Raw genomic sequence first — 24,208 nt, 5'->3', positions numbered from 1 at the left:
GGAAGATGATGACAATTTTGAGGGTTAAAGGCTTATTTCACAAGCTACATTAAAAAGTGAGGGTAGTGTTAAAAGTCAGTAGACAGAACGGAAAGACCATTTCTTCTCTTTTTGTTTAATACTGTTGACCTGCTGGGTTTGTGTTTCAGGAGAGGCTCAATTATATTGGCCCAGAAGAATTTGTTCAGGCATTTGTGCAGAAGGACCCTTTGGACAATGACAAGGTAATTGGTCTACCCAGAGGTCAGCCCTGAAATTGGCAATGGAATTCTTTAGTCTATGATAGTGGGTACAAGAGACAGAAATTGGAACAATTTTGTTTTAGGTTTTAAAAACTTCTTTTTTGTTTTCCATTAGCCATACCTGATTCATTACATTTTTTCTTGAGCCTGGTCTCTAAGTGCCTTGACGATATACTTACCCTACCACCAACTTTTAACCTCTCTTCCTCCTTATTGGGAAATTTAATAAGCAAGTAGGCGCGGGCATTTGTGGTGGTGAAGGTAGGAGATAAAAGGGTAATGGTTTTAGCAGATTAAGTCAGAAGGAAAATACGAAAGGATGCTCTGCTCATGATTCAACAATAGCAGAGGCTATAAAGACAGGATGCACATCCAGTGTGCTGAGGATGGGTCTTTACTGCCTTGCTTCTTGTTTTAAGGTGAATCCCTCATGACAGGTTTGTTGCCTGATGCAGCCCATATGGAAAGAAAGTGACACTAGGCATGGGCTGTAAAACCGGTATACACACACATCAGAAATTTTACCACCCCCCCCCACCCCGGTGACCTCCAGGAAGTATTTCAAATTGTTAAGCAAAGACTGCATCACCCACTAATGAAAGCCCCCCTTTGGGAGAAGGGGCAGCAGCTGTTTTCCGCCCTTAGAATAGTTTTGCTCAGTACAGGAAGTCAAGATTAGGTTTTGCAATAGGAGGCTAGTGGACTTTTTTGAAATTTGTTTGTTTCATTTGGAAGGAAGGAAAGAGGGGTGTAATTAACCTGTTCAAGTTTGGCCTTGAACTCTGAGATGAGCTTAACTTCTTTTTGTTTTTGAACAATATGCCACTCACCCTATTAAAGACCAGGATGATGTAGGCTTCTGTTTATCTACCTTGGAAGATACTTAGTTTCTTGCTACACAAAGTTCCAAAATTGTCTCCTAGACTTAATTTTAAGAGAAAATTTTCTAGTCTTCTGCGCTTTCAGCTTCTCCATGCTGTGCGGACAGCAATTGGTATTCATACCCCATTAATTAGTCAAGATTGTTTTAGAATGCAGCCAAGACCCTTTTTTTGTTTTTGAATTGTGCTTCTGAGGACAGTTCCCCCCAAGAGTAACTTAGCTTCCTGGGAGAGAAGGCACAAATCATGAATTCATCAGAATAGATTGTCATGAATGCAGCAGAATAGATTTCTAGACCTTCGGGTTTTCACTGGACTATACTAAGAGATTTGATATTTCTGTAAGGAGAGTCAAGAATGTTAGTGGTTCCCTCTGTCTCTCTTTCCCCTCCCAACCCCCACTCTTATCCTAGAAAGCCTTCCTAATTCACACACTGAGAATAAAGGCCCACAGCTGAAAAAAAGGAGAGCTTAATACACTCTTTTTTTTCTCCAACTCCTCTGCTCACTTTCCTTTCTCTACAGAGTTGCTACAGTGAACGGAAGAAAACACGAAACTTAGAAGCTTACGTGGAATGGTTTAATCGCCTCAGCTACTTGGTTGCTACAGAAATCTGCATGGTGAGAAAATGAATTTTCTCTTCTAGCCCTCTATATTATCTTTTCATACTTATTTTACATCTGTTGGGTCTACATGTTGGATAACTGCCCTCTTTTTTCTCTTTCTATACAGCCTGTAAAGAAGAAGCACCGAGCAAGGATGATTGAGTATTTCATTGACGTAGCTCGGGAGTGTTTTAACATTGGCAACTTTAACTCCTTGATGGCAATAATCTGTGAGTGTTTTCTGAGAGATATGAGTCCTTTATTTTTATAGATCCTGTGAAATGTATCCACTGAAAATTTGCAGATAGTACAGTTTTGTTAATGAAAACTGTATTGTTTAATCTAGACTTGTTTCAGAACGTCCAGAATGCTTTAAATATCCAAATTGGTACAAGTATGTGTAATCTTTTTTAAGTATATAAGAATTCATGGAATACATTTAGTCAGTTTATCCTCATCTGAATATTTATGTATAAAGGCTTACACGTGAGATATGTGCCTAAATTAAGGATTTTAGAAAGTGTTTGAGTAGCTTGTGTATCAAGCGTTATAGAAATATATGATCTGGGACTAAATCAAATGATTCCATCAGCAAGACAAGAGGGCAGCCTGAGAAACTGGAACATTTTCTGACTACCCAAGTCACTAGTACTTATCATCCTCTGACCTTATTAGCCCAGCATATAAACTTTGCTCCTCCTCTGTATCATGGGGATTTTAATGCTAGTGACTGTTCATTCTATAAACATAGGGCAGGGGGTAACACTGTGTCTTGGTTTTCCCAATTTATACCTGTTTTCTTCCCACAATTATGGTTAATGACTCTTTCGTTAAAAAATATTCTAATTTATATGATAAATGATATGGCTATGCTACACATTTTAGGTACTCAGTAAATATTTGAATATTTGCCTGATTCTTCAGAGTCAGGGTCAGTTTGAAGCCAGAGAATCTACCAAATTTAATTCAATAATTTCGATTCTAATAAATCCCTCTCACCAATTCTTTTTTCCATTAAAAAGATTCTTTTTCCCCTTTATCTCCCCCATAAAAATACTGGCCAAGCTTCAGGTCTCTATCTGGCTTACTCCATGAAAATAGTGAACAGATGTTCATCTACATCAAAGACCTGAAAGATCCAAAGTCTAGGTAATAGAAGATTATTTAATTCCCTTCTTGTACTGTTAAGAAAATATCAAGGCAATCCATTTCACGGGAGAAAGTATTTGTAATACATCTAGCTAAAAAAGAACTTGTATTCAAAATCTATAAAGGACCCTACAAAGTAGACAAATAACCCAATGAAAAAAAGGACAAAGGGGCTTCCCTGGTGGCGCAGTGGTTGAGAGTCCGCCTGCCGATGCAGGGGACACGGGTTCGTGCCCCAGTCCGGGAAGATCCCACATGCCGCGGAGCGGCTGGGCCCCATGAGCCATGGCCGCTGAGCCTGCGCGTCCGGAGCCTGTGCTCCACAACGGGAGAGGCCACAACAGTGAGAGGCCCGCATACCGCAAAAAAAAAAAAAAGGGCAAAATACTTGGACACTTCACAAAAGAAGATATACTGATGGCTCGTTAAGTATGTGAAAAGATGCTCTACATCATTAGTCATCAGAGAAATACAAATTAAAATGAAAATCACAGTGAAATAGCATTTCACACATGGGAGTGACTGAATTTAAGAAGACTAGTTGAACCAAATATTGTGAGGATGTGGACCAAGTAGAATTCTCAGACATGGGTGGTGGTATGAGATGGGACCACTATTCTGGAAAATCGTTTGGCAGGTTTTTTGTATAAAGTTAACTTCCTTCCACTTAGTAATGAACACTTTTTCAGAACATAGGTTAGAATGACCTCTCTTATTTCTCTATTTCTACCTTCTTTTTCTCCCCCTCCATTTTAAATTGGAAGCTGGCATGAATATGAGCCCAGTCTCTCGACTGAAAAAAACTTGGGCCAAAGTGAAGACAGCCAAGTTTGACGTTCTTGAGGTATGTGGAGCTGTTGTTTTGCTGTTACGTAACATTTCGCGCCTGAATTATTTGGAATTTTTTATGTGGCGTTAAAAGTAAGTTCTCGTAAACTTTCTGCAGGTGAGAAGTGTGTAGTTAATACTCTCCTCTCTTTTGTCTTCAGCATCAGATGGACCCTTCAAGCAATTTCTACAATTATCGAACAGCTCTTCGTGGGGCGGCACAAAGGTCTTTAACTGCTCATAGCAGCAGAGAGAAGGTATGGGTTTAAGGGAGTTTTATTCATAGTAGAGTTGCCATGTGTTGCACTGAAATGTGAACTACTGTACCGAGCTTCTTTTAGTTTAGATCTAAGAAAGCAAGGCCGCATGCTGTAGACATTTTTATCACTTGCCACAGAGGGAAGGGGAGTGCTAAAGGAAGGGTGGAAGGAGGAGAGGGAAAGGGAACTGGGTGGAGAAATTTGCAAATGTTATTATTGCATTATTTAAATGACTCTTTTGTAATGTGTCATAGTTGCGTTTCAAGCAGTAAATATTAAGTCCTATGTTAAGATGAGAGTAATTTGATTAAATGGAAAACAGACATTTACACTCTGCACAAGGTGGCTGACTTAATGTAACCTTTTCTCTTAAAGAATTAGCTTACCTCCCATGGTTAAGTCATTTATGTTCAGAAAGTAGGTTAGTTCCTGTAGCATTAGGCCTGCTGTTACTAATTGGATATGTGGGTGGCAGAAAAGGTACAGAGATGATGTCTGAGAGATGAATGATCCTCACTCTATCTGCCCCGCCCTTAAGCAATTTCACATTATCTTGGATCAACTGTACTTCTGACTCAGAGGGTCCTTCATTGGCACATTTCATACATGGGAAGGATAAGTCATTTTGACATTTGGAGATCACGTTATTTGAAAAGTAAATACCTGGTTGCAGTAAATGGGCTGATGAAGGTTGCTTGATGAAAGCTATTTTCTGCTTAGATTCTATCCATCTTCTAACTTAAACTATGTCTTCAACAAATAAATGAAAATGAGGGTAAAAAATTTCAGGGCCTCTTAATCACTTCCCCCCAAAAGCTTCAGCCACCATGATCTAAAATAAAAACAAACACAAAAAGAAACCCCAGCTTTTAAACATGCTAAATTCCTTCTCAACGAAATCCAAAATATCAGTTCTGATAATGTTTGCGAGATATTGTAAATACATTATTATTATTATTATTTTTGATAAAGAAACAAGGTCAGAGAAGGAATGAAGCAGAGATAACTATCTCGATTTAGCCTGAGGGAGTTTACCAGCTTTTAAAGTTTACCTGCCCGGGACTTCCCTGGTGGTCCAGTGGGTAAGAGTAAGACTCCGAGCTCCCAATGCAGGGGGCTCAGGTTCAATCCCTGGTTGGGGAACTAGATCCCGCATGCAGGCCGCAGCTAAGGGTTCACATGCTGCAGCTAAAAAATCCCGCCTGCTGCAAGGAAGATCCCACGTGCCACAACTAAGACCCAGCGCAGCCAAAATATAAATAAAATTTAAAAAGAAGGTTAAAGCTCTCTGAGAAAGAACAAGGATGAGGAGAATGAAAAAGAAAAATATAAAGTTTATTTGCCCACATCCCAGTACTCCTGTGACTACTTTGAGAAAAATCGAATCAGAAGTTTTCCAAGCTTTGGGAAATGATCACATGCATGGGAGGATCCCAGTACCCTGAAGTGTGAAGACCTGTGGGAGGCTGTCTGCAGCCTTTTCTTCACCTCTCCGTGTTGGAAGCAAGGCTTTCTCTGCAGGACCTCCGTGAGTTAGAGGGCCTCTGCCTTAGTGAGGAAGAGGCTGTAGAATCATCTCTCTTGGTCAGGAGCTGCAGTACTGGCCAAAGTAATTCTGAAGTCCAGCCCCCCCACAAAGATCTCACTGAACGTTGTACTCGTGGGACTCTAATAGCTTTTTCCAGTCTTTACCCTTTCCATCATTTACTAAATTTTGTCTGCTTTAGTTTTGTTGTTTTTTAACCAGTTTTGTGTGAGTGTATGGATTGTGTTCTGTAGTTCGTAAAACAAATGATCCCACCACCAATTTAAAGCAATACACCATTTCTTTTTCACAGGTGGTCTCAAAGGCTGTAAATGAAAACATTTGGGGATAAAAATTCATCTTTTATTCAAGAGAATTGGGATTCTGTTTTCTTTTTTGAAGTGAGGGTAGACTCTCTTTATTCCTAAGTCAGTTCCTATTTTAAAGTCTTCCTGGCAGTGTAATAAAGTAATATAATCTTTGATATTCTTTGAATTATGTTTAGGTGGCCAATGTGGCACATCTCTAGGTACCATATAGAAAAAAATCTATCTTTCACATCAGGCCCATTAAATGATCTTTAGATTGCTGTTTTTTTCTGTGAGTCCTTGTGTCTCCTGGTTTTTAACCACTTCTCATACAAGTGCATGGTTTTCAGTCCTTTCACCATTCCATTTCTGATCGTCAGCATTCATTTCTAGTTGTGGAACTGATAATGCCTTTAGGGTATAGTTGCCAAGAATATTGTGAAAGGGAATTAGAGAACATTACTACTTGAGACGTTCTCCCACTAAAGCCTTCATTGAAAGGCCTCTCAGAAAGCAAACTTTTGCTCCTGTACATCCACCTTCACTCTGGAAATCCGAAGCCCTTATAGTCTCCCGATTTTTACAGTGGTAGATTTATGTAGGGGCTGCACATCTGAAGGGAACCATCCATGAGGAAATGACACGTTGAAGAAGACAGTGAGACTTCTGTCTGGCATATGGGCATAAGGAACAGCACAGGAATGATCATAAGGGAGATTGTTTCTATCGCTGTGTTCTTGGAAGAGTGGTTCAGACAATTAATAGTGGATCAATCCAGCAATCCCACTTCTGGGTATTTATCCAAGGAAAACAAAAACACTATATGTTTAGAAAAGATACATGTACCCCCTTGTTCATTGCAGCATTATTTACAAAGCCAAAGATAGAAACAACCTAAATGTCCATTGATGGATGAATGGATGAAGAAATTGTAGTGTGTGTGTGTGTCTGTATATTTATATATACACACATATATACACATATATATAATATATATACATACAAGCATATATACTACAGTTTCTTTATTCCATTATATATATATATATGTATATAAAATGATTCATGTGATCAGCACCACATGAATCTCACAGCCCAGCACTACAGAACAGGGCACAGAAGTAAAGTTCTTGCTTAAAAGCTGTTACACTAGGCAGATACTGCATCCTGATAATAATTCAGTCCTCATTTTCCTTATGATGATACCTCAGTAATACTTGTCCCCTTGTATGGGGCCCGCTGGTTTGGAGGGAATGCTTAATTGAGGTCAAACCTGTGTTGTTGAATTTAATCCTCACCACAAGTCAGTGAGGTACTGTCCCCATTTTAAGGTGAGGAAACTAGGCTTTCTTAGGCGTATACCAGGCGTTGGCAGACTCACTCTCTTAGGGGCCAGATCCTAAATATTTTAGGCATTGTAAACCATACGGGTTCTGTTGCAACTACTCAGCTCAGATGTGGTGGCGCAAGAGCAGACATAGACGGTACGCAGGTGGGCGGATGACTGTGCCTGTTTTCCAGTAAAGCTGTCTGGACACTGGAATTTTAACTTCATTTAATTTCATGCTCATGAAATATTATTCTTTTGATATTTTCCCAGCCATTTAAAAATGTAAAATGTGTGGCTTCTAGGCCATTCCAAAACAGGTGGTGAGGTGGGCTGGCCCTCGGGCCACAGGTGGCGGACTCCTGGCTTGTACGTCCAGTCAGTTGTGGAGCCAGATTTTAAACTGAGGTCTAGCAGAGCCAAAGCCCAGCACCCCCCAGTGACAAGTGGTCTTGCAAAGAGGTGAAGTTCGGGTGTGCTTTTATCCTTGTTACCATGGCTGTTTAGTTCTAAAATAATAGAGATATAGTCAGTAATATTTGAAGGAGAAGGTAATGAGGGGATCTTTACGAATTCAGTTTAGAGACTTCCAGACAATAGCAAATGATTAAAAGTATATTCAAAAGGGCTGTCGAAATTGCAGATTCATTTTGGCTATTTTCAGAGATCAACGAAACAAAAAAAAATCAAAGCCTATCTTTTTTTAAATGACTTTAGGGGAAAAATCTGAATTTCCCCCTAGAAGTGAAAATTGATACTTAATGTTTTTAAGTACAAGCCAAAATGTTTGTTTTCCAGACCTGTCATTCATCTAGTATAGGTGTACCACATGAGTCATAAGCTTAGGGAACCTTCAAAAACCTGCTCTTGGGTAAACAACATAGGTCCACGATTTGCGTCTGCAGCATTATTTACATTGTAGCACATTTAGAATCTTCAGAAGCATGTTGGCGTTTGAGAGAAAGTGGAAGTTACAAAGTGGAAGAACAAAGAGCTTTGTTCTTTGTTCATTCTGGGCTTCGTAGAATTTTGAGTACTCTCTTAGAGATTATTATTTTAGATTAATTAATTAAATACCACCATATCAAACCAAAGATGTGAGGCAGGAAAGTCTTACTAAAGAAGGCTCATTGTTTTTTAAACAGCCATTAATTTTAATTTGCACATTTATATTCCTCCTTCACCTGGGCCTGCCTCACAGCATATTGTGCAAGGTACCACTTCGGTGATTTCCCATGAGAACAGGTGCTTACCTGCTGTGTCACAAGAAGGCCAGGTTTACTCAACAGGAAGTTTGTAGCAACTATTACCAAAAACCCTGTGCTCTCACGTTATCTTGAGCAGTATCTTCAAGGGAAAAGAAAATGTTCCTCTAAGAAAAAGTTCATCTAAAATGTAGATGTCTAAATGATAAAAACAGTACAGATTCTCACAGAGAGATGGGTCACACATCCTAAGCTCTTAGTACCTGCAGTGGCAGGTATTCTATTAATATTTTGCTCTAACTAAATGAAAAGTAAGAGTTCTTTTAGATGTTTTTTCTTTGATTATAGCTAGAACTCTCAGATTTGATTATATGCTATTGCCCTGAGAAAAATGGGGGAAACTAGCAACAATGTGAAGCCAATCTGCCTCCCAGTGCCACCCGTCTTTGCTGCATTTTGGTTATTAACAGCATTTTTATGTTATGCAAAACTATACAAAGAAGGAAACTGCTCTCATGGGAGGCAAAGGAAACACTGTACCTGTCTTAATTAATTATAGCCTACTCTGTAATCCAGAGTCAATGCTGTTCATTAACTTCTTATATTGTTTGATGAGAGTCTAAATGTTTATTTGCCCAAAACAAACCAGAGCTTTTTGTTTTCTCTAGATTGTGATACCATTCTTCAGTCTTTTAATCAAAGATATTTATTTCCTCAATGAGGGGTGTGCCAACCGCCTTCCCAACGGCCATGTCAACTTTGAGGTAAGGCTGCAAGATTTGAGCCCAGAGAAGGACTAGCTTCTCCAGCCCAGGCCATCTAAGCTGCTTCTGAAGTTCTCGAGCCAAGTTTTCTCTTTCCCTACTAATTTGTAAGAAGATAACAATGCTGACTAGAATAAATTAGCTGCACCATTATTATAAATTATTATCCAGAGGTACTTGAGTAAATTTGGACCTCTACCTAGCAAATATCTATTGCTAATTTTTATTAAATTAAGAAAATTATGGAGTTCAGAAGATTAGAAGCCAGAGGAGAACATTAAATGGAGTGGTCTTATCCAAGCTCATGATTTTTGATAACTGCCTTTAACTTCAACTTTCATTTTATTCTTTTCTAGAAATTTTGGGAACTGGCCAAACAAGTGAGTGAATTCATGACATGGAAGCAAGTGGAGTGTCCATTTGAGAGGGACCGGAAGATCTTACAGTACTTGCTCACAGTACCAGTCTTTAGTGAAGATGGTGGGTAGCCTGTTCAGCCGGGGCCTCCACCAGCATCCACAGACCCTACGATCAGGAAGTCAGCATATAAATGCTTGGTGCCAGGTTCCTCATGTAGTATGAGGCCTGCCTTCTGACTTATTCCATCTTAAGAATTTTCTGTTGCATAGAAAACCGTATGATTTATCCCTAAAATATTTGAGCCAGGCACTCACTATTCACCGATAAGCAGTACGTTTCTGTGTTTAAACATTCTTTATAATATTAGATCTGCAGAGCTTTGGGCACAAATGGAAAGTTATTGAAGGATTATTTGTCCTTGTTTAGGCTTGCTTTAATGGAGAAAAAAGGTGTTTCATGATACGTTGACATTCAAGGTAATTTGAAGAACAAAACAATTGCTAGCCCCTGCTGTTTGTCAAAACAAACAGTGGAATGTCTTAAACTGTTAAAACATTAGGGAATTTGAGGCAGAAACAGTGATTGTGTACAAAAAAAATTGACCAGAAATTTAAAGTTTGTAAAAGACTTGGGGATTGATTATATTAATCTGTTATAACCTAATATTATAGAAATCAATAGCATTATTAACTATTTCTCATAGTAGATTGGTAGTGTTTGTGATAATGACTAAAGAACATTTTGAATTAATATGACCCATTCCAGAGGGGACTTGATTATTATTAGCCTCTACAAACAGGATTAATAACAAGCTTTTAAATCTTTGGAATTCTTTTTGACTTAATATTAAAGAGAAAAACATTAGAAGAGTGAAAAATTGGCCTAGAAAACCTGACTTTTTACCTGCTAAAATGTCTTTTAAAAAGCTAACAGGAAAGGCTCCCCTTCGCATCCCCCTTCTTTGTAAAGGACATAAATGTGAGTGTATGATCGCATCCTGTGGCTTGCCTTTTTAAGCTTTTTTTTGCCTCATAAATTGTCTTAGTTAACCAAGTGCCTTTTTGGCCTAAGAGTCCCTTGGGGTTGTGTTGAGATGGTCAGTCAGGGGCAAAGTGTGGTATTCTGTGTTCTTAAAGCTCCCCGGTTGTAATTTGATATTTTAAGGAGTGTGTTTTGCTGTAGGGTTTGGTTCAGGTTGAATGGGGGATGGATGGAGGTGGGTAATGTATCAGGAAAAGGCTTCAGCGTTAATGCATTCGTACTTTTGGTTGATTGTAGCTCTCTACTTGGCTTCCTATGAGAGTGAAGGACCTGAAAACCATATAGAGAAAGACAGATGGAAGTCCTTAAGGTGGGTCTCATTGCTTCTCATTGCTGTACAGATCTAATAAAGACGTTGCCCTTAAGTGAAGAAAGCCGCGTGCTTGTCATAGGGAGTCCCTGCCTGCAAGTTCCAAGTCCTCTCTGTAGCTTATCTCCTGTTAACTGAATCTTTGTGGCTTGGAATCCTCATTGCCATCCTTCAGTTTTATTGTCTTTTTTTTTTTTTTTAGTACTGGCAGATATATAGTGACTCTGTTCTTCTTTCTCCCATTATTTTATGGAATGAGGAACTGAAATTACCCTGTGGTATGTTAAAAAGGGCACTGACACATTTTCTTCATCTAAAAGATAAGAAGTTCAGACTGTATTTCTGAATAGCTCTAACAGTAAAATCTTATTTCACCTGAGATCAAAGAGACCCAAGTACCAGCTGCTTCAGTAAATTGGAGTGTGTCACTTATCGACTAGATCTTGGTCCCCTCTTTGGTTTGGGAGAGAGCTGGGACTTTAAATGTAATACAGAATCTCTCCAAATTTAAAAATGTTGTTAATCTGTAGTATTTTCAAACAAAACTAGGATAGGTAAGTTTGTATTTTAACCATCTGAGATGCTTTAATGGGCAAAAGTAGCCCAGGGTATAGTATTACTATAACCAAAATTGCTGTATGTGTATTTCTACTAAGAGACTCTGGGAACATGTGCCTCTTTTCTTTTTCTTTAATATTTATTTATTTATTTGGTTGCACTAGGTCTTAGTTGCGGCAGGAGTGCTCCTTAGTTGTGGCTCACGGGCTCCTTAGTTGTGGCATGTGAGCTCTTAGTTGCAGCATGCATGTGGGATCCAGTTCCCTGACCAGGGATCGAACCCAGGCCCCCCGCATTGGGAGCGTGGAGTCTTATCCACTGTGCCACCAGGGAAGTCCCATGTGCCTTTTTGTACCAGGTTGACAAACCCATTTTCTTTTCTTCCCATAGTCACTTGGGAGCCTTCATTAACTTGATCTTGGGCTAGGTTTTGGGCCATCTCCACTAATATATATTTAAGTGACTAGCACTTCTCTCAGAAAACCTGAAGGACTTCAATGCTTAATATTTCTCTGTCCTTCTTTAAAAATTTTTTTAAATTAATTTATTTTTTATTAAAGTATAGTTGATTTACAGTGTTTTAATTTCAGGTGTACAGCAAAGTGATTCAGTTATATATATATTCTTTTTTAGATTCTTTTCCCTTATAGGCTATTACAAAATATTGAGTATAGTTCTTTGTTGTTTATCTACTTTATATATAGTAGTGTGTATATGTTATTCCCAAAATCCTAATTTATCCTTCCCCCCACCTTTCCTCTTTGGTAACCATAAGTTTGTTTTCTACGTCTGTGAGTCTGTTTCTGTTTTGTAAATCAGTCCATTTGTATCATTTTTTTAGATTCCACATACAAGTGATACCATATGATGTTTGTCTTTGTCTGACTTACTTTAAACTATGTAAAATCAAACTTCAAACATGGGAAAGATGAAACTAGTATTAGGTGAGGATTTTCATCCTCATTCAGATCATTTGCCACCTTCCTTCTTATCTTATCTTCTTTATTACTCAGGTCCAGCCTCCTGGGCAGAGTTTAACACACGGGATGCTGGCTGCTGCTAGCTGCTGCTGCGTTCAAGCAGATCATCGAGGGGCTGGCCTTTGTTTTCGGGCATCTAGTGCCACAAAAAATCATGAAGTCCCTGCAAGCACGCTCCCTCAAGAGCAGACGGGGACCTTATTCCCCACAGCTGACAGACTGACTCAGATTTTGTGAGACTGTAATGTTCACTGAGGACACTTGAGGACGAATCCTCTAAAGATCCCAGCTCTGCAATGATTCATCTCCTGGAATTTCCATGTGAATCACAGCTCTGCATCTGGATGGAGCTTTCTTTTGTGTGTGTGTGTGTGTGTGTTTTTTAATTTGGTTCAACATTTGCTGCTAATGGGACTTGCCCAGCTGAGTGCTGGCTCTTAGGAAGCCCATGTTTCTTTGTTAACTTAAAAGAAAAAGGGAGAAGAGGGAGGGGAAGCAAGCCCTCCATTTAGATCCCAAACTGCAGCTCAGTGGTATTGCCGGGAGGGGTCAGGCTGGCTGGATGCCAACTGCAGACTTTGTTTCCCTGAGCTCGGGCTGTGTTGTGAATTCCCCTCCTCCCTCTTCCTACAAGGTTTTGAGTTGGCTGCTGGTTAGCAAACTCCTTTTTACCCATATAAGTTATTTAATATAATAATGAAGCTAACACTGTGGTAGGAAAATAGCCACTAGAAAAAAAAGCAGAGTTTGTCATTGGACTGTGTAACATTCTAGAAGGACCTTCTGTTTTCTTTACCCTTCTGAGCTGTTTACAACTGACCACTGTGTTCTACAGATGTGTTTTTCAGTAGTGTTTTTGTTACTTAGTTTTCCATGATGCCTATTTTTTTTTTCCTCTTGTAAATTTAAATTACCTGACTTTAAGGGTCTTGGGAAAAAACCCATGGCCTAATTACAGTTTAATTTTTTAAACAGACTTATTTTTCACTACCACCTTTCATAGTCTGTTGGCGACTAAACATGTGAACAGAGAACAGATTGGAAAAGATAACCCCCGCCCACGAGAGCAGTGAACAAAACAAATGAAAAACATCTTGCTGTTGACTCAGAGGTCGAACTAATTGTGAAATAGTTCACCTTGTTAAACATCTAAATAAATCTGTAGTGGCTCTGCAAACAGCCATTATATTTATTTACTCTAGGAGAAACTGTAGTAGTAAACTGTGCTAATGAAAAAAAAAAAGACATCATGTTCAAAACAGAGATGTATTTGCAAACTTAATGACATGGTTTCAGAAAAACAGAGCATGTCTGTATGCTGCACACCATCTCAGCAGACCTAAAATGTCTCCAAGCTGTCCCTTTACAACCATCAATATATTTGACACTCTGCGGCCAGGAGTTGTGGTGTCTTTGTTTTCTTTATTGGATGGGATCGGTGGGGGGTATTGGGGGAGCTGCAGTCTCAGCTGTTCAACTCAAGTGACCGGCTGAAAATGTGTCTGTCCTTGGGGAAGTGGCCTTTAGGAGTATGTGCGTGGGCCTTTGATATTTTGAAACTCAGTCACAGTAAACAGTTAATAAGCATCCCTTGCCAGGCACTTCTAAGTGTTCGCCATGGATCATCATCTTCGCTTTTTAGGCGTGGAAAGAGGCATATTAATAATAATTTGTCCGCGGCCGTATAACTAATGAGAGACACAAAGATTTGAACTAGACCTTTAATTCCAGAGCCCAGCCTTGAGATCACACTGCCAAGCCTTCTGAGACTTCAGTATAACCTTCAAGCTTGCAAGGAACCTGGGGATCTTGCCGACCTGCAGATGTGGATTCTGTAGGTCTGGGGTGGGACCCAGGCAATGCTGATGCTGCTGGTCCTGGAACCCTCGGAGCGAGGCCCCCTGCAGCAGTGCTGCCTTGCCTTTCCCTGAACTCTGCACCTTGCATGTGTTGCCATGACAGCAATGATGTCCACCTTTCAGCCTTCTATGTCTGGGGGTCTTCAAGTGATGGGCTGCTGGCCAAGTCTACCCCTTTTGTTTGAGCCACAAGGTGACAATTGTTGAAAAAAAATGGAAAGAAGAGTATTTCATGATACATGAAAATTACATGAAATGCAAATTTCCACGTCCATAAATGAAGTGTTTGGAACACAGACACATTCATTTGCTTCCGCACTTTCTCATGGCTGCTTTCTGCTACAAATCAGAGTCTTGTAGTTGCAGCAGAGACTGGATGGCCCACAAAGCCTCAGATATTTACTCTCTGCCCTTTACAGAAAGAAAGTTCGCTGACCTCTACTCTCTAAGTGGTTTTTCTGAGCATTACAATGAGTTTGCAAAAATGCTCTAAGGTCTCCATTAAGGCATTAGATACATAAATGTGGCTACTGAGAAATATTTTCCTAAAGTGGTATTAGACTTAACAAATTAGGGATTCTTAGAGATTCTAAGGCTATTTAAACAAAAAGCCTTCACAGAAAGAGTTACCATTCTCATACCTGTCTCTTGTTTCCATGTCCAGATAAGCCAGTGGTTTAAACCAGGTACTAACCTATCTGTGGAAATCAGTCACCATTCTCCTCTGTGCACCGTCTGTGGGTTTGGGTCTAGGTGCGTAGATCATTTCTGTGGCCGGGTGGAAGCCTGGGTAAACACAAGCGTAAGCAGCATCGTGTGATGTCAGCCCCTAGATGTGGATTCAGGAAGAGTTCTGTCCAGGTACGCCCTGAATTCCTAAGCAGGAGGCTCTGAGCTGAGGCCAGAGGGAGCCTCACAACAAGCTGGGCTGGGTGGGGAAGGCAGAGAGCTCCTTTCACAATTTGAAGTGTCCCTTGTTTCTGGGGACACAGGCCCGAGTTCCCCAGCTGTGGCCCACCTTTCATCTAACAAAGAAAATCATTGGAAAAGGGTTGACTTGCCTCTGTCTTTGAAGGTTGTCAGCTTTCCCTCTCCACTGGACCCGGCTCTGACTCCCCTGCCATTTCCTCACCCATCCTGTACCTTTAGCACACTTCTGCTTCTCTCTGTACTTTCTTTTTCCAACTGCTGCCCATCTGCCTCCTGCACTTAGAATCCCAAGAAAGCGCAGCCCAGCACTGGAAGGTGAGTTGCTAAACTACACAGGAATGTTCAACTGTAGATGACTGACATGCTCTGCCTTCCACTTTGGTGCATTCTGTTTACCCTGTGGCCCGTCTCAACAAAAGCCTCTGCCTCTATTCCAAACGTGTCTTGATATGCTGATGGAGAGCACACAACCAAGGATAGAAAAGAGTGTTAGGCTAAATTGTTTTTGGAGCTAAGGGTACAAAGGAATTCCTGAATTTGCTTCCTGGAGAAAAATGTACTTAGTGACCTGGAAACTAACTAAACATATCAAACTCAGAGATTCTGATGGTGACTCTATTAACTTTACCCTTAAGACATTTTAAAAGGAAAGACTTTTGTCAGACCTGGGATTCCAGAGTTTTAATAGAAAATTGGGGCACTTCCTGGATAAGTCAAGCCAAAATTATTTTCTGGGTTTGAATGGTTAGATAATTGCCTCAGTTCTCTGCTTCATGTAATCAAGATCACTTGACTCTACACAAGGCTAACAGAAGAGATGTTGTGGTTTGAGGTGTATGTATCCAAACCTTGAAGATTAAGGACCTGTCATTCAAAACTAGCAAATGAGGCCAGCTCCGTGCAAAATAGACCCTAATTCAAAGTATGCCTTAATTCTGTACTTAAGAATCAACTCGTCTTAAAGGATGCATTTTTTTTTTCTTTACTTAATGCAATGAGGAAATTCCCAGGTAGCCAATGCCCTCTTTAGTGCTAGCAGCCTTCATCAGCAGGCTTAAACCCCACTCCACAAGGCTAAAACCCTGCTTCATTTCTCTGAGATTCGATCTAATAAGAAATGAAACATCCCAATGTGTACTCACATTCTAGGCTGCATGAGGCAGCTGTCTTAGAATAGTTAGTTGTTAGCGTACTTAAGTTTAAACGTGCACAACATCCAACATTTTAGGACTTCTAGGTAATGGTTTATGGAACACAATTTAGAGAATTAAAGAAGGGAACTAATATTTCTCAGAATAAGCAAGAAAATTATGTGTTCCTTGAAGAGTGCCAAACCATTGGGTTTTCTACCATGAAACCAAGTTTGCTTTCTTTCCCTCTTTCCACCTACGCTGCTTGGAGAAAATGAAAGTTAGCGTGAAATCATCTTTCTCTGGATGAATCACTGTGGGAAAGTCAGTTCAACAGAGTGTGTTGTTAACTTGGTTGAGACACAGCAGCTGGAGGACCATAGGCATTGTTCATTTTTTTGCAATGTGATTATGGATCCTCGTAAGTGCAGGTGAGCCATGTGGGGAGTTCATGTGTGTTCAGTACATATACGCTGAACCCATGAACAAGCCGGTTATCGGTCTTGGTATTGGAGCTTCACAGGTTTTTGCTTTATTGGAGTTGAATAAATCTCGTCCCCCTACAATACCTGGACTTTGGAAATGAGCGTAAATTCACGTGATTCTGATCCATTCTCATGGGTGGTACTATCCTCAGAGATCAGCAAAGGAAATCCAAAGCACTGAGGGCTTTGTTTTTATTATGATTAGTAATTAGATTAACACACCTCTGTGTTTATTAGTATACAGCTAATAATCATGACAAGAACTCGATCTTTAAAAACAATATAAAAATCCATCATTAAAAGAAAAACTGGGGGCTTCCCTGGTGGCGCAGTGGTTGAGAGTCCTCCTGCCGATGCGGGGGACGCGGGTTTGTGCCCTGCGGTCCGGGGGGATCCCGCGTGCCGCGGAGCGGCTGGACGCGTGAGCCATGGCCACTGAGCCTGCGCGTCCGGAGCCTGTGCTCCGCGGCGGTGGGGGGGCCACGGCGGTGGGAGGCCCGCGTGCCGCAAGGGGAAAAAAAAATAAATATATATATGTATAAATCCATCATTAAAAGAAAAACTGGGACTGACTGTTTAAGGTCATGGGATAAATCTGAAATACACTCTGTAAGGGTATTAGATGAAGAATGGGAGGACTATGGGCTAAACCTCACCCTCCCTAGATTTCTGGGGCTTTGGGGGAAGTCTCCCCACCTTTTAGACCTCAGTGTCCTCATCAGGAAGTAATGGGTCTGGACTAATTGACGAGGACTGGCCAGTCCGGATCTGAGAGTCTGTGGTTTGGGAAAGCACTTTCTCAGCTTGCTGGACAGAAAGGTGAATTAGCAAGTAAATAACAGCATCCTGCATTTGTGCTTCAAACTTCCTTTCCTCCTGCCGGGCAATTTTGTGTTTTGTTTGCTGTGTTTGAAGAGGGAAGGGATAAGAGGCTAATTGCTATTTGATTGGAGACAAAGAAGCGATAAAGGCTCAGCTACCCCCTCCAATCCCGTGCCACACACTGGATAGTTCTTTATAGTAAAGAGAGATTGCTACCCAGACCAGAAACCAGAAAATACCCTCTGTGCGAAACCAGTTGTATGATTTCAAAGGTGCTAGATGAAGAAAGCACAGCTTCCAAAGACTACAAAAATACTTTGTTGTGTAAAACACATCTTTGCCACGGCAGCTCTTGCAATTATGCTGGTTTATGTAGATAAAATCATATATAAAGTGCCTGTTCACACCTAGTCATTCACAGATGAATCACTATTTGGCTTAAAATATCAAGACCCAGACACGTGATGATCAGAGTCCCCTTCTGCATTTTGTCAAATTTCCTTTTTTGAAAATGATTGGGGACCTTCTCTGAAGACTGTCCAGACAGTGGTAAACTCCTGAATTTGACATACCTTTTACGGGAAGTCCTACATGGAGGGAAACCAGCAAGGGCATGGATCAGTCTTGTGAGGATGGATACCTTCTTTCCTTGGGCTACAAATGCTCCATGAATCCTAATCCAGGAAGACCTCCGCAAAAGAGAAAAGATCAGAGAAGAAAAAGGCAAACAACTCAGAAGAGGGAGAAAACTGTAGAGGGATATGTAAATAAAAAATCTTTGGCAAGCGGGAGTTTAAGAAGAGGTGTGACATTAGCAGTGCTGGAAGCTTCTGTAACGCTCAACATCTAAGATCTAATAAGAAAACAATGAAGTAAGAAATTCTGTTCTCTTGGGAAACTACAAACTATTAGCTGTTAAAATAGGTATTAGGTAAATGGATAGAACTAGATAACTAGGAGGATTTTTTTTAATTAATTAATTTATTTTTGGCTGTGTCGGGTCTTTGTTGCTGCGCACGGGCTTTCTCTAGTTGCAGCGAGTGGCGGCTACTATTCATTGTGGAGTGCAGGCTTCTCATTGGCTTCTCTTGTTGCGGAGCATGGGCTCTGGGGCCGCAGGCTTCAGTAGTTGTGGCGCACGGGTTTAGTTGCTCCGCGGCAACGTGGGATCTTCCCGGACCAGGGCTCAAACCCCTGTCCCCGGCATTGGCAGGCAGATTCTTAACCACTGTGCCACCAGCGAAGTCCCAGAGGATTATTTTTAATTACAGTACTTTCCTGAACCGACTCCATAAAATACAGTTCATAAAATTCTGGAAAATAATAGGCATCACCAGCCCTTCTCCACGTATTCAAAAATGATCAAGGCCTTTGGGCAGGGCAGAGAAGAGCTAGCGGGGGGCTCGCTTTCTCAGCCAGTTTAAACTTAGATGAGAAATAAGGCTAACCCACAGGATTCTTAGGTGTCCCCACAGAGGCTCAGGATTTGTAAAATGCTTTTTTTTCCTTCAGAGTATTCTCTTGGCTTACAGATAAATCCAGCCCCGCTGCGATGGGATCCCTTAGCTCTGCCCTTAAATTTTATAAGGAGATGGGGGTGCAGGCCTATTACCAAGATAATCTTACAAATAGAACTTCCTCTATTCAGAGAGTTCAGAGTATGATACAAACAGTGCTTGGTTTTTCTCGTGTTAATTTTTCAGCCAGTCCTCTGTCAATCTGGAAAGAACCTGAAGGGAGTTTTACTCTGCCCTCATGGAAGGCATGAAGGAAGAGAGTTTTATTACCGCCAGGATTGGCCACCTCTTTCAGCACAATTCCCAGGTGCTGTAGTATCTATAGGGTCTCTTTTCTTTGCCTTAACAAAGAGTCCTATCAATTATCCTTGCTTGGAATGGGCCTGGGCCCCAGGAGGTCAGCAGTCATGTGCCCTAGATGATAGGGGATGAATGGAGGAAACTCAGCCTTGTCAATAACAGACAACACTCTTCCCAGTAAGGCTGGCACAGTCCCAGCTCCCATCCTTCTACCTTCACATGGTCTGTGCCCTGGAGCTTCCCCTCACTCCTCTCTCCAAATCAAGATGTACATTTCTTCCAGGACTCTTGATTTTAACTAGCAATTTGAAGGTTTAAATTTATCAATCTAACTCATATGATTGTGTGATTGACTGAGAATCATTTCATGTTCACTTTCTAGCTGGTGGAGTTTTAGGGCATATAGTAGAGAAAAATTTTTTAATTTAGGCAGCGAGGGGAGAAATGTGGACAAGAGAACCTTATAAAACCACAAAATAGAAGAGCTTTAAAGGTTTTACCAAGGGATTGATTCCTCTAGCCATCAAGCTGCTTGGTGAATGGCTTGGGACCAGAACCACCATCTAGGACGGCTCCCTGGCACTAAGCAGCTTCCCTCCAGAGCAGGCCAGCCTGCGTGGGACTTTGCCCAGGTTCACACCATCAGCAGCTTGCGGTGTTTGCAGCTATTCCAGCACTTTTGAATTCACAGATTCTCTACTTGTCAAGAAAAAAATGGAAAAATCTCATCTGAGATGCACCGAGTATGCTACACACCATGCTGAGCACTGACATAGTGGGGCGTGGCTAAGACCCAGCACCTATGTTGAAGGAGCTCACCTTCCGCTGAGGAAACCCCCTTGCAGCGCAACAGGTGTTGGGAGTCGGTCCTGCCTTGATGTTCCCACAGAATCCTCGATTCTTTAGCTAATCCGCTTGGGAGATCAGAGAGCTTTTTCTGGCAGATGCAAACCTGAGATCTTATGAAAGTTTGCCTGGGGAATTCCTACTGCATGTGTGTACAGGGCCGGGAAGCCATACATGGTTATATTATTTAGTTCTGTGCTGGAGTAGAGGAGGAGTGGGCACTGAAATCCAGCCCCAAGCTGCGTATGAACATATACGGAGGCTGCCTCCAACAGGAGGAAGGGGGACTTTATTGTAATTCATCCTCCCCGATAGGGTACCTTTTCCCACTTGACACAGAGACTCTTTTTTTTTTTTTTTTTTTGCGGTACGCGGGTCTCTCACTGTTGTGGCCTCTCCCATTGCAGAGCACAGGCTCCGGACGCGCAGGTTCAGCGGCCATGGCTCACGGGCCCAGCCGCTCCGTGGCATGTGGGATCCTCCCGGACCGGGGCACAAACTCGTGTCCCCTGCATCGGCAGGCGGACTCTCAACCACTGTGGCACCAGGGAAGCCCGACACAGAGACTCTTGATATGCAGGGAGCAGCCTTCCTATAGGGCACAAACAAAATACACTATTCAAAGAACCACCTCGTGTTTGTTACGGCTGAGTTAGGGTTCAAGCTGAGGCTTGAGATGTAGTCAGGATCTAGAGGAGAGGTTGGAGATCTGTGCTGAGAAATTGCACTATATCCAAAGGTCTATGTGAAACCACTGAGGGATTTTAGCAGTGAGGTGACAAGGTCAGAGGTGCATTTTAGCAAGAAAACACTGGCTGCTCAGCAGAGGATGAATTGATGCTGAGGGGAGGGAGTGGGGAGGATGGAGAATTGGGGCTGCGGTAGGGGTGATCATAAGAATAACGTAGAGGGGCTTCCCTGGTGGCGCAGTGGTTGGGGGTCTGCCTGCCGATGCAGGGGACACGGGTTCGTGCCCCGGTCCGGGAAGACCTCCCATGCCGCGGAGCGGCTGGGGCCGTGAGCCATGGCCGCTGAGCCTGTGCTCCGCAACCGGAGAGGCCACAGCAGTGAGAGGCCCGCGTACCGCAAAAAAAAAAAAAAAGAATAACGTAGAGGAACTGGATAGGAAATCCTTGTCTTAGACCAGACAATAAGTTAGGAGGGTCTGAGCCGAAACAGGGAAGATAGAGAGGAGGAAATAGATTCATAAACTGTTAAGAAGGCAGAGATAAAAGCCCTGGGAGAAGAAGACTCACAGTGTGGGTGTCCTTGAGGATGAAGAGGAACTGAGGCTGGGGGCAGCAGTCGTTTGTGTTATGGGCCAAATTGTGTCCCCCCTAAAAAGATGTGTTGGAATCCTGGCACCTAGAATTGGTACCTACGTGCAACTCCTAGTCTCAGTACTTCAGAATGTGACCGTATTTGGAGACAGGGTCTTCTCAGAGGTAATCAAGTTAAAGTGAGGTTATTAGCGTGGGCCCTAAAACAATACAACTGGCATCCTTCAAAAGGGGGAAATGTGAAGACAGACATACACAGGGAGAACATCATGTAGAGATGGGGTTACACTGCCACTAGCCAAGGGACCACCAGAAGGTAGAAGAGAGGCCTTCCCTTGTGTCTTCAGAGGGATCATAGCCCTGCTGACACCTGTATCTCAGACTTCTGGCCTCTAGAGCCCAGAGATAATACATTTCTGTTTAAGCCACTCAGTTTGTGGTATTTTGCTACAGCAGCCCTAGAAAACTGTCTCTTTTATGATTAAATTATGTGCTAGTTGGAGTCTGCCGTTAATTAAATCCCTCTAGTAAAGAGGAGGTTTATAAAGGTATTAGGTAAATACAGTTTACCTTGAACTCTGCAACTACAATCATTCCATTTTATTGCCAAACATCCTTTTAAGGTTCCATACTTTATTTATTACCTTCAAGTGCATCAATCTTAATCAACGTAAAATGAATAGGGAACTTGAAATGTTTACACAAATCAGTGAATGCTATTAAATACATATCACGAAAATTGATGTGATCCAGTCCTGAGTTCCAACCCATGGTGACATGGAATATGTGGGTGAAATGGCAGAGTCATAAAGGACTCTGGAGAAAATAATATAGCCCTCATTTTATAGATGCATATACTAAGGTCCAGAGGATTTATGTGACCCGGAGCTAGTGAACTGATAAATTGGTGACAGGGCTAGAAGTTAAGATTTCCTCTCTTGACCTGTAGTCTATTCTTTCTCCTTATACTGCTGGTTCAATGCTGAATTTCTCTTTGAACTGAATTGGTCTGAGGCCACCCCAGGTTTTTGAATGCAGGTGTGAAAAGTCAAATGATCCAGGACTCTCCATTTTGCAGTAGTTCAAGAAAAGAGATGTAATAAAAAATAAATAGCAGAGTATAAGGGAGCAAGCACAAAGTCCATGTAAAGAGAAAACATTTTTTTGTTATCAAATCTATCTCGTTGGCTACTTCTCAGTTTCCTTTGCTGACTGCTTTTTAACCTCAAAACACTGGATTACCCCAGGGATCAGGGACTCCTTTATTTATCATCACTACATACTTCATTCAGTCTCATTGCTTTAAAACCCTCTGTCACCCGGTGACTGTTACCGGGTGACTCCCCATCTGCAGTGCTAGGCCTTCTTCTCAGAGATGGATTCACTTCGAAGCTTGCATAGCTTAACCTTTAGGGCCTCTCACTTGTACAACCCCTTCTAAGATGCTGTACCTAATTTTGAATTGAGTCTTGAATTCTTTGTCTTTTTTTCTTTAATTGAAGTATAGTTGATTTACAGTGTTGTGTTAGTTTCAGGTATACAGTAAAGTAATTCAGTTATACACATATACGTATTCTTTTCCATTATACATTATTGTAAGATATTGAATATATTTCCCTGTGCTATATGGTAGGTCCTTGTTGTTAATCTATTTTATACATAGTATTGTGTATCTGGGTTTTTTTGAGGGGGGGGAGACACATACTGTTTTTTTATATCTTTATTGGAGTATAATTCCTTTACAATGTTGTGTTAGTTTCTCTTGTACAACAAAGTGTATCAGCTATACTCATACATATGTCCCCATATCCCCTCCCTATTGCATCTCCCTCCCACCCTCCCTATCCCACCCCTCTAGGTGGTCACAAAGCATCGAGCTGATCTCCCTGTGCTATGAAGCAGCTTCCCACTAGCCATCCATTTTACGTTTGGTAGTGTACATATTAATTCCCAGCTCCTAATTTATCCCTCCCCCTTGAATTCTTTGACTTAGAAAAACTTCCCCTAGAATTATATAACTCTTGGTTCCACAAGCTAGGGTCCACCCCTTACTGTCTCCTGGGCCTCAAACTTGTGCACTACACCTCCACTTGGATGGCTGTGTCCAAAAACCAAAAACCTCCTGATTTTCTCTTCAGCGGTAGTCATTGGTACTAGTCACCAAATATTTTCACCTCTCGGATTCCCAGACATGTGGTAGGGTTGCATTTCCCATCATCTCCTTTGAAGCTAGGCAGAGCTCTGTGGTGGCTTTTGTCTGATTAAATGTGAGGGGAAGTGACTTCACTTCCCAGCAGGAGCTTGAGAAGCCAGAGTACAATTCACTAGGTTCCCTAGGGCCTCAGTCCCCCTGGGTCCCCAGATTAATAATCAGAGAAAAGCTCCCTGCCATGGCAGTAGACATGCACTATGAGTGACAGAGAGAATTTTGTGGGTTAATCGAGTGAAACTTGGGGGTCTGTTTGTTACCACAGCATAACCTGATGGATACACTTCCCCAATCTGTGCCTCTTCTCATTGTTCCACTCAATAAATACCATTCGATCTTCTGGGTTGCTCAGAATGAATCACTTGGCCTCACCCTGGACCCCTCTCTCTTTCACTGTATGTCAATAGTTCTGTAGATGGCACTGTCAAATACATCTAGAGACTGAATACTTCTCTCCACTTCCAGCATTTCCCCCGTCAAGATGCT

General features: G+C 41.6%; 1 protein-coding gene across 19 annotated transcripts in view; it reads left to right on the top strand.

Annotated features, from left to right (window-relative positions):
- RASGEF1B (RasGEF domain family member 1B) overlaps window positions 1-13,745 on the top strand; it is a 34,544-nt gene extending 20,799 nt beyond the window's left edge. For 16 of the 19 annotated variants that reach the window (XM_089912127.1, XM_089912118.1, XM_089912128.1 and 13 more), the window contains 8 exons: window positions 150-224; window positions 1,649-1,744; window positions 1,857-1,959; window positions 3,643-3,722; window positions 3,868-3,963; window positions 9,000-9,095; window positions 9,452-9,575; window positions 10,734-13,745. In XM_089912127.1, the coding sequence (XP_089768253.1) occupies window positions 150-224; window positions 1,649-1,744; window positions 1,857-1,959; window positions 3,643-3,722; window positions 3,868-3,963; window positions 9,000-9,095; window positions 9,452-9,575; window positions 10,734-10,843 (780 nt within the window). In that variant the 3' untranslated portion in view covers window positions 10,844-13,745. The remainder of the gene's footprint in view (window positions 1-149; window positions 225-1,648; window positions 1,745-1,856; window positions 1,960-3,642; window positions 3,723-3,867; window positions 3,964-8,999; window positions 9,096-9,451; window positions 9,576-10,733) is intronic. The other 3 variants (XM_089912132.1, XM_089912120.1, XM_089912130.1) reach the window with 1 other exon arrangement.
- Window positions 13,746-24,208: the final 10,463 nt, after the last annotated feature.

This window comes from Delphinapterus leucas, chromosome 5, assembly GCF_059928025.1.
Source record: "Delphinapterus leucas isolate spDelLeu-1000000601 "Yukka" chromosome 5, BTC_Dleu_Yukka2, whole genome shotgun sequence".
In the NCBI taxonomy this organism is placed as follows: Eukaryota; Metazoa; Chordata; class Mammalia; order Artiodactyla; family Monodontidae; genus Delphinapterus; species Delphinapterus leucas.
Note: the sequence above shows the minus strand (reverse complement) of the source record. Positions and strands in the feature narration are given on the sequence as shown.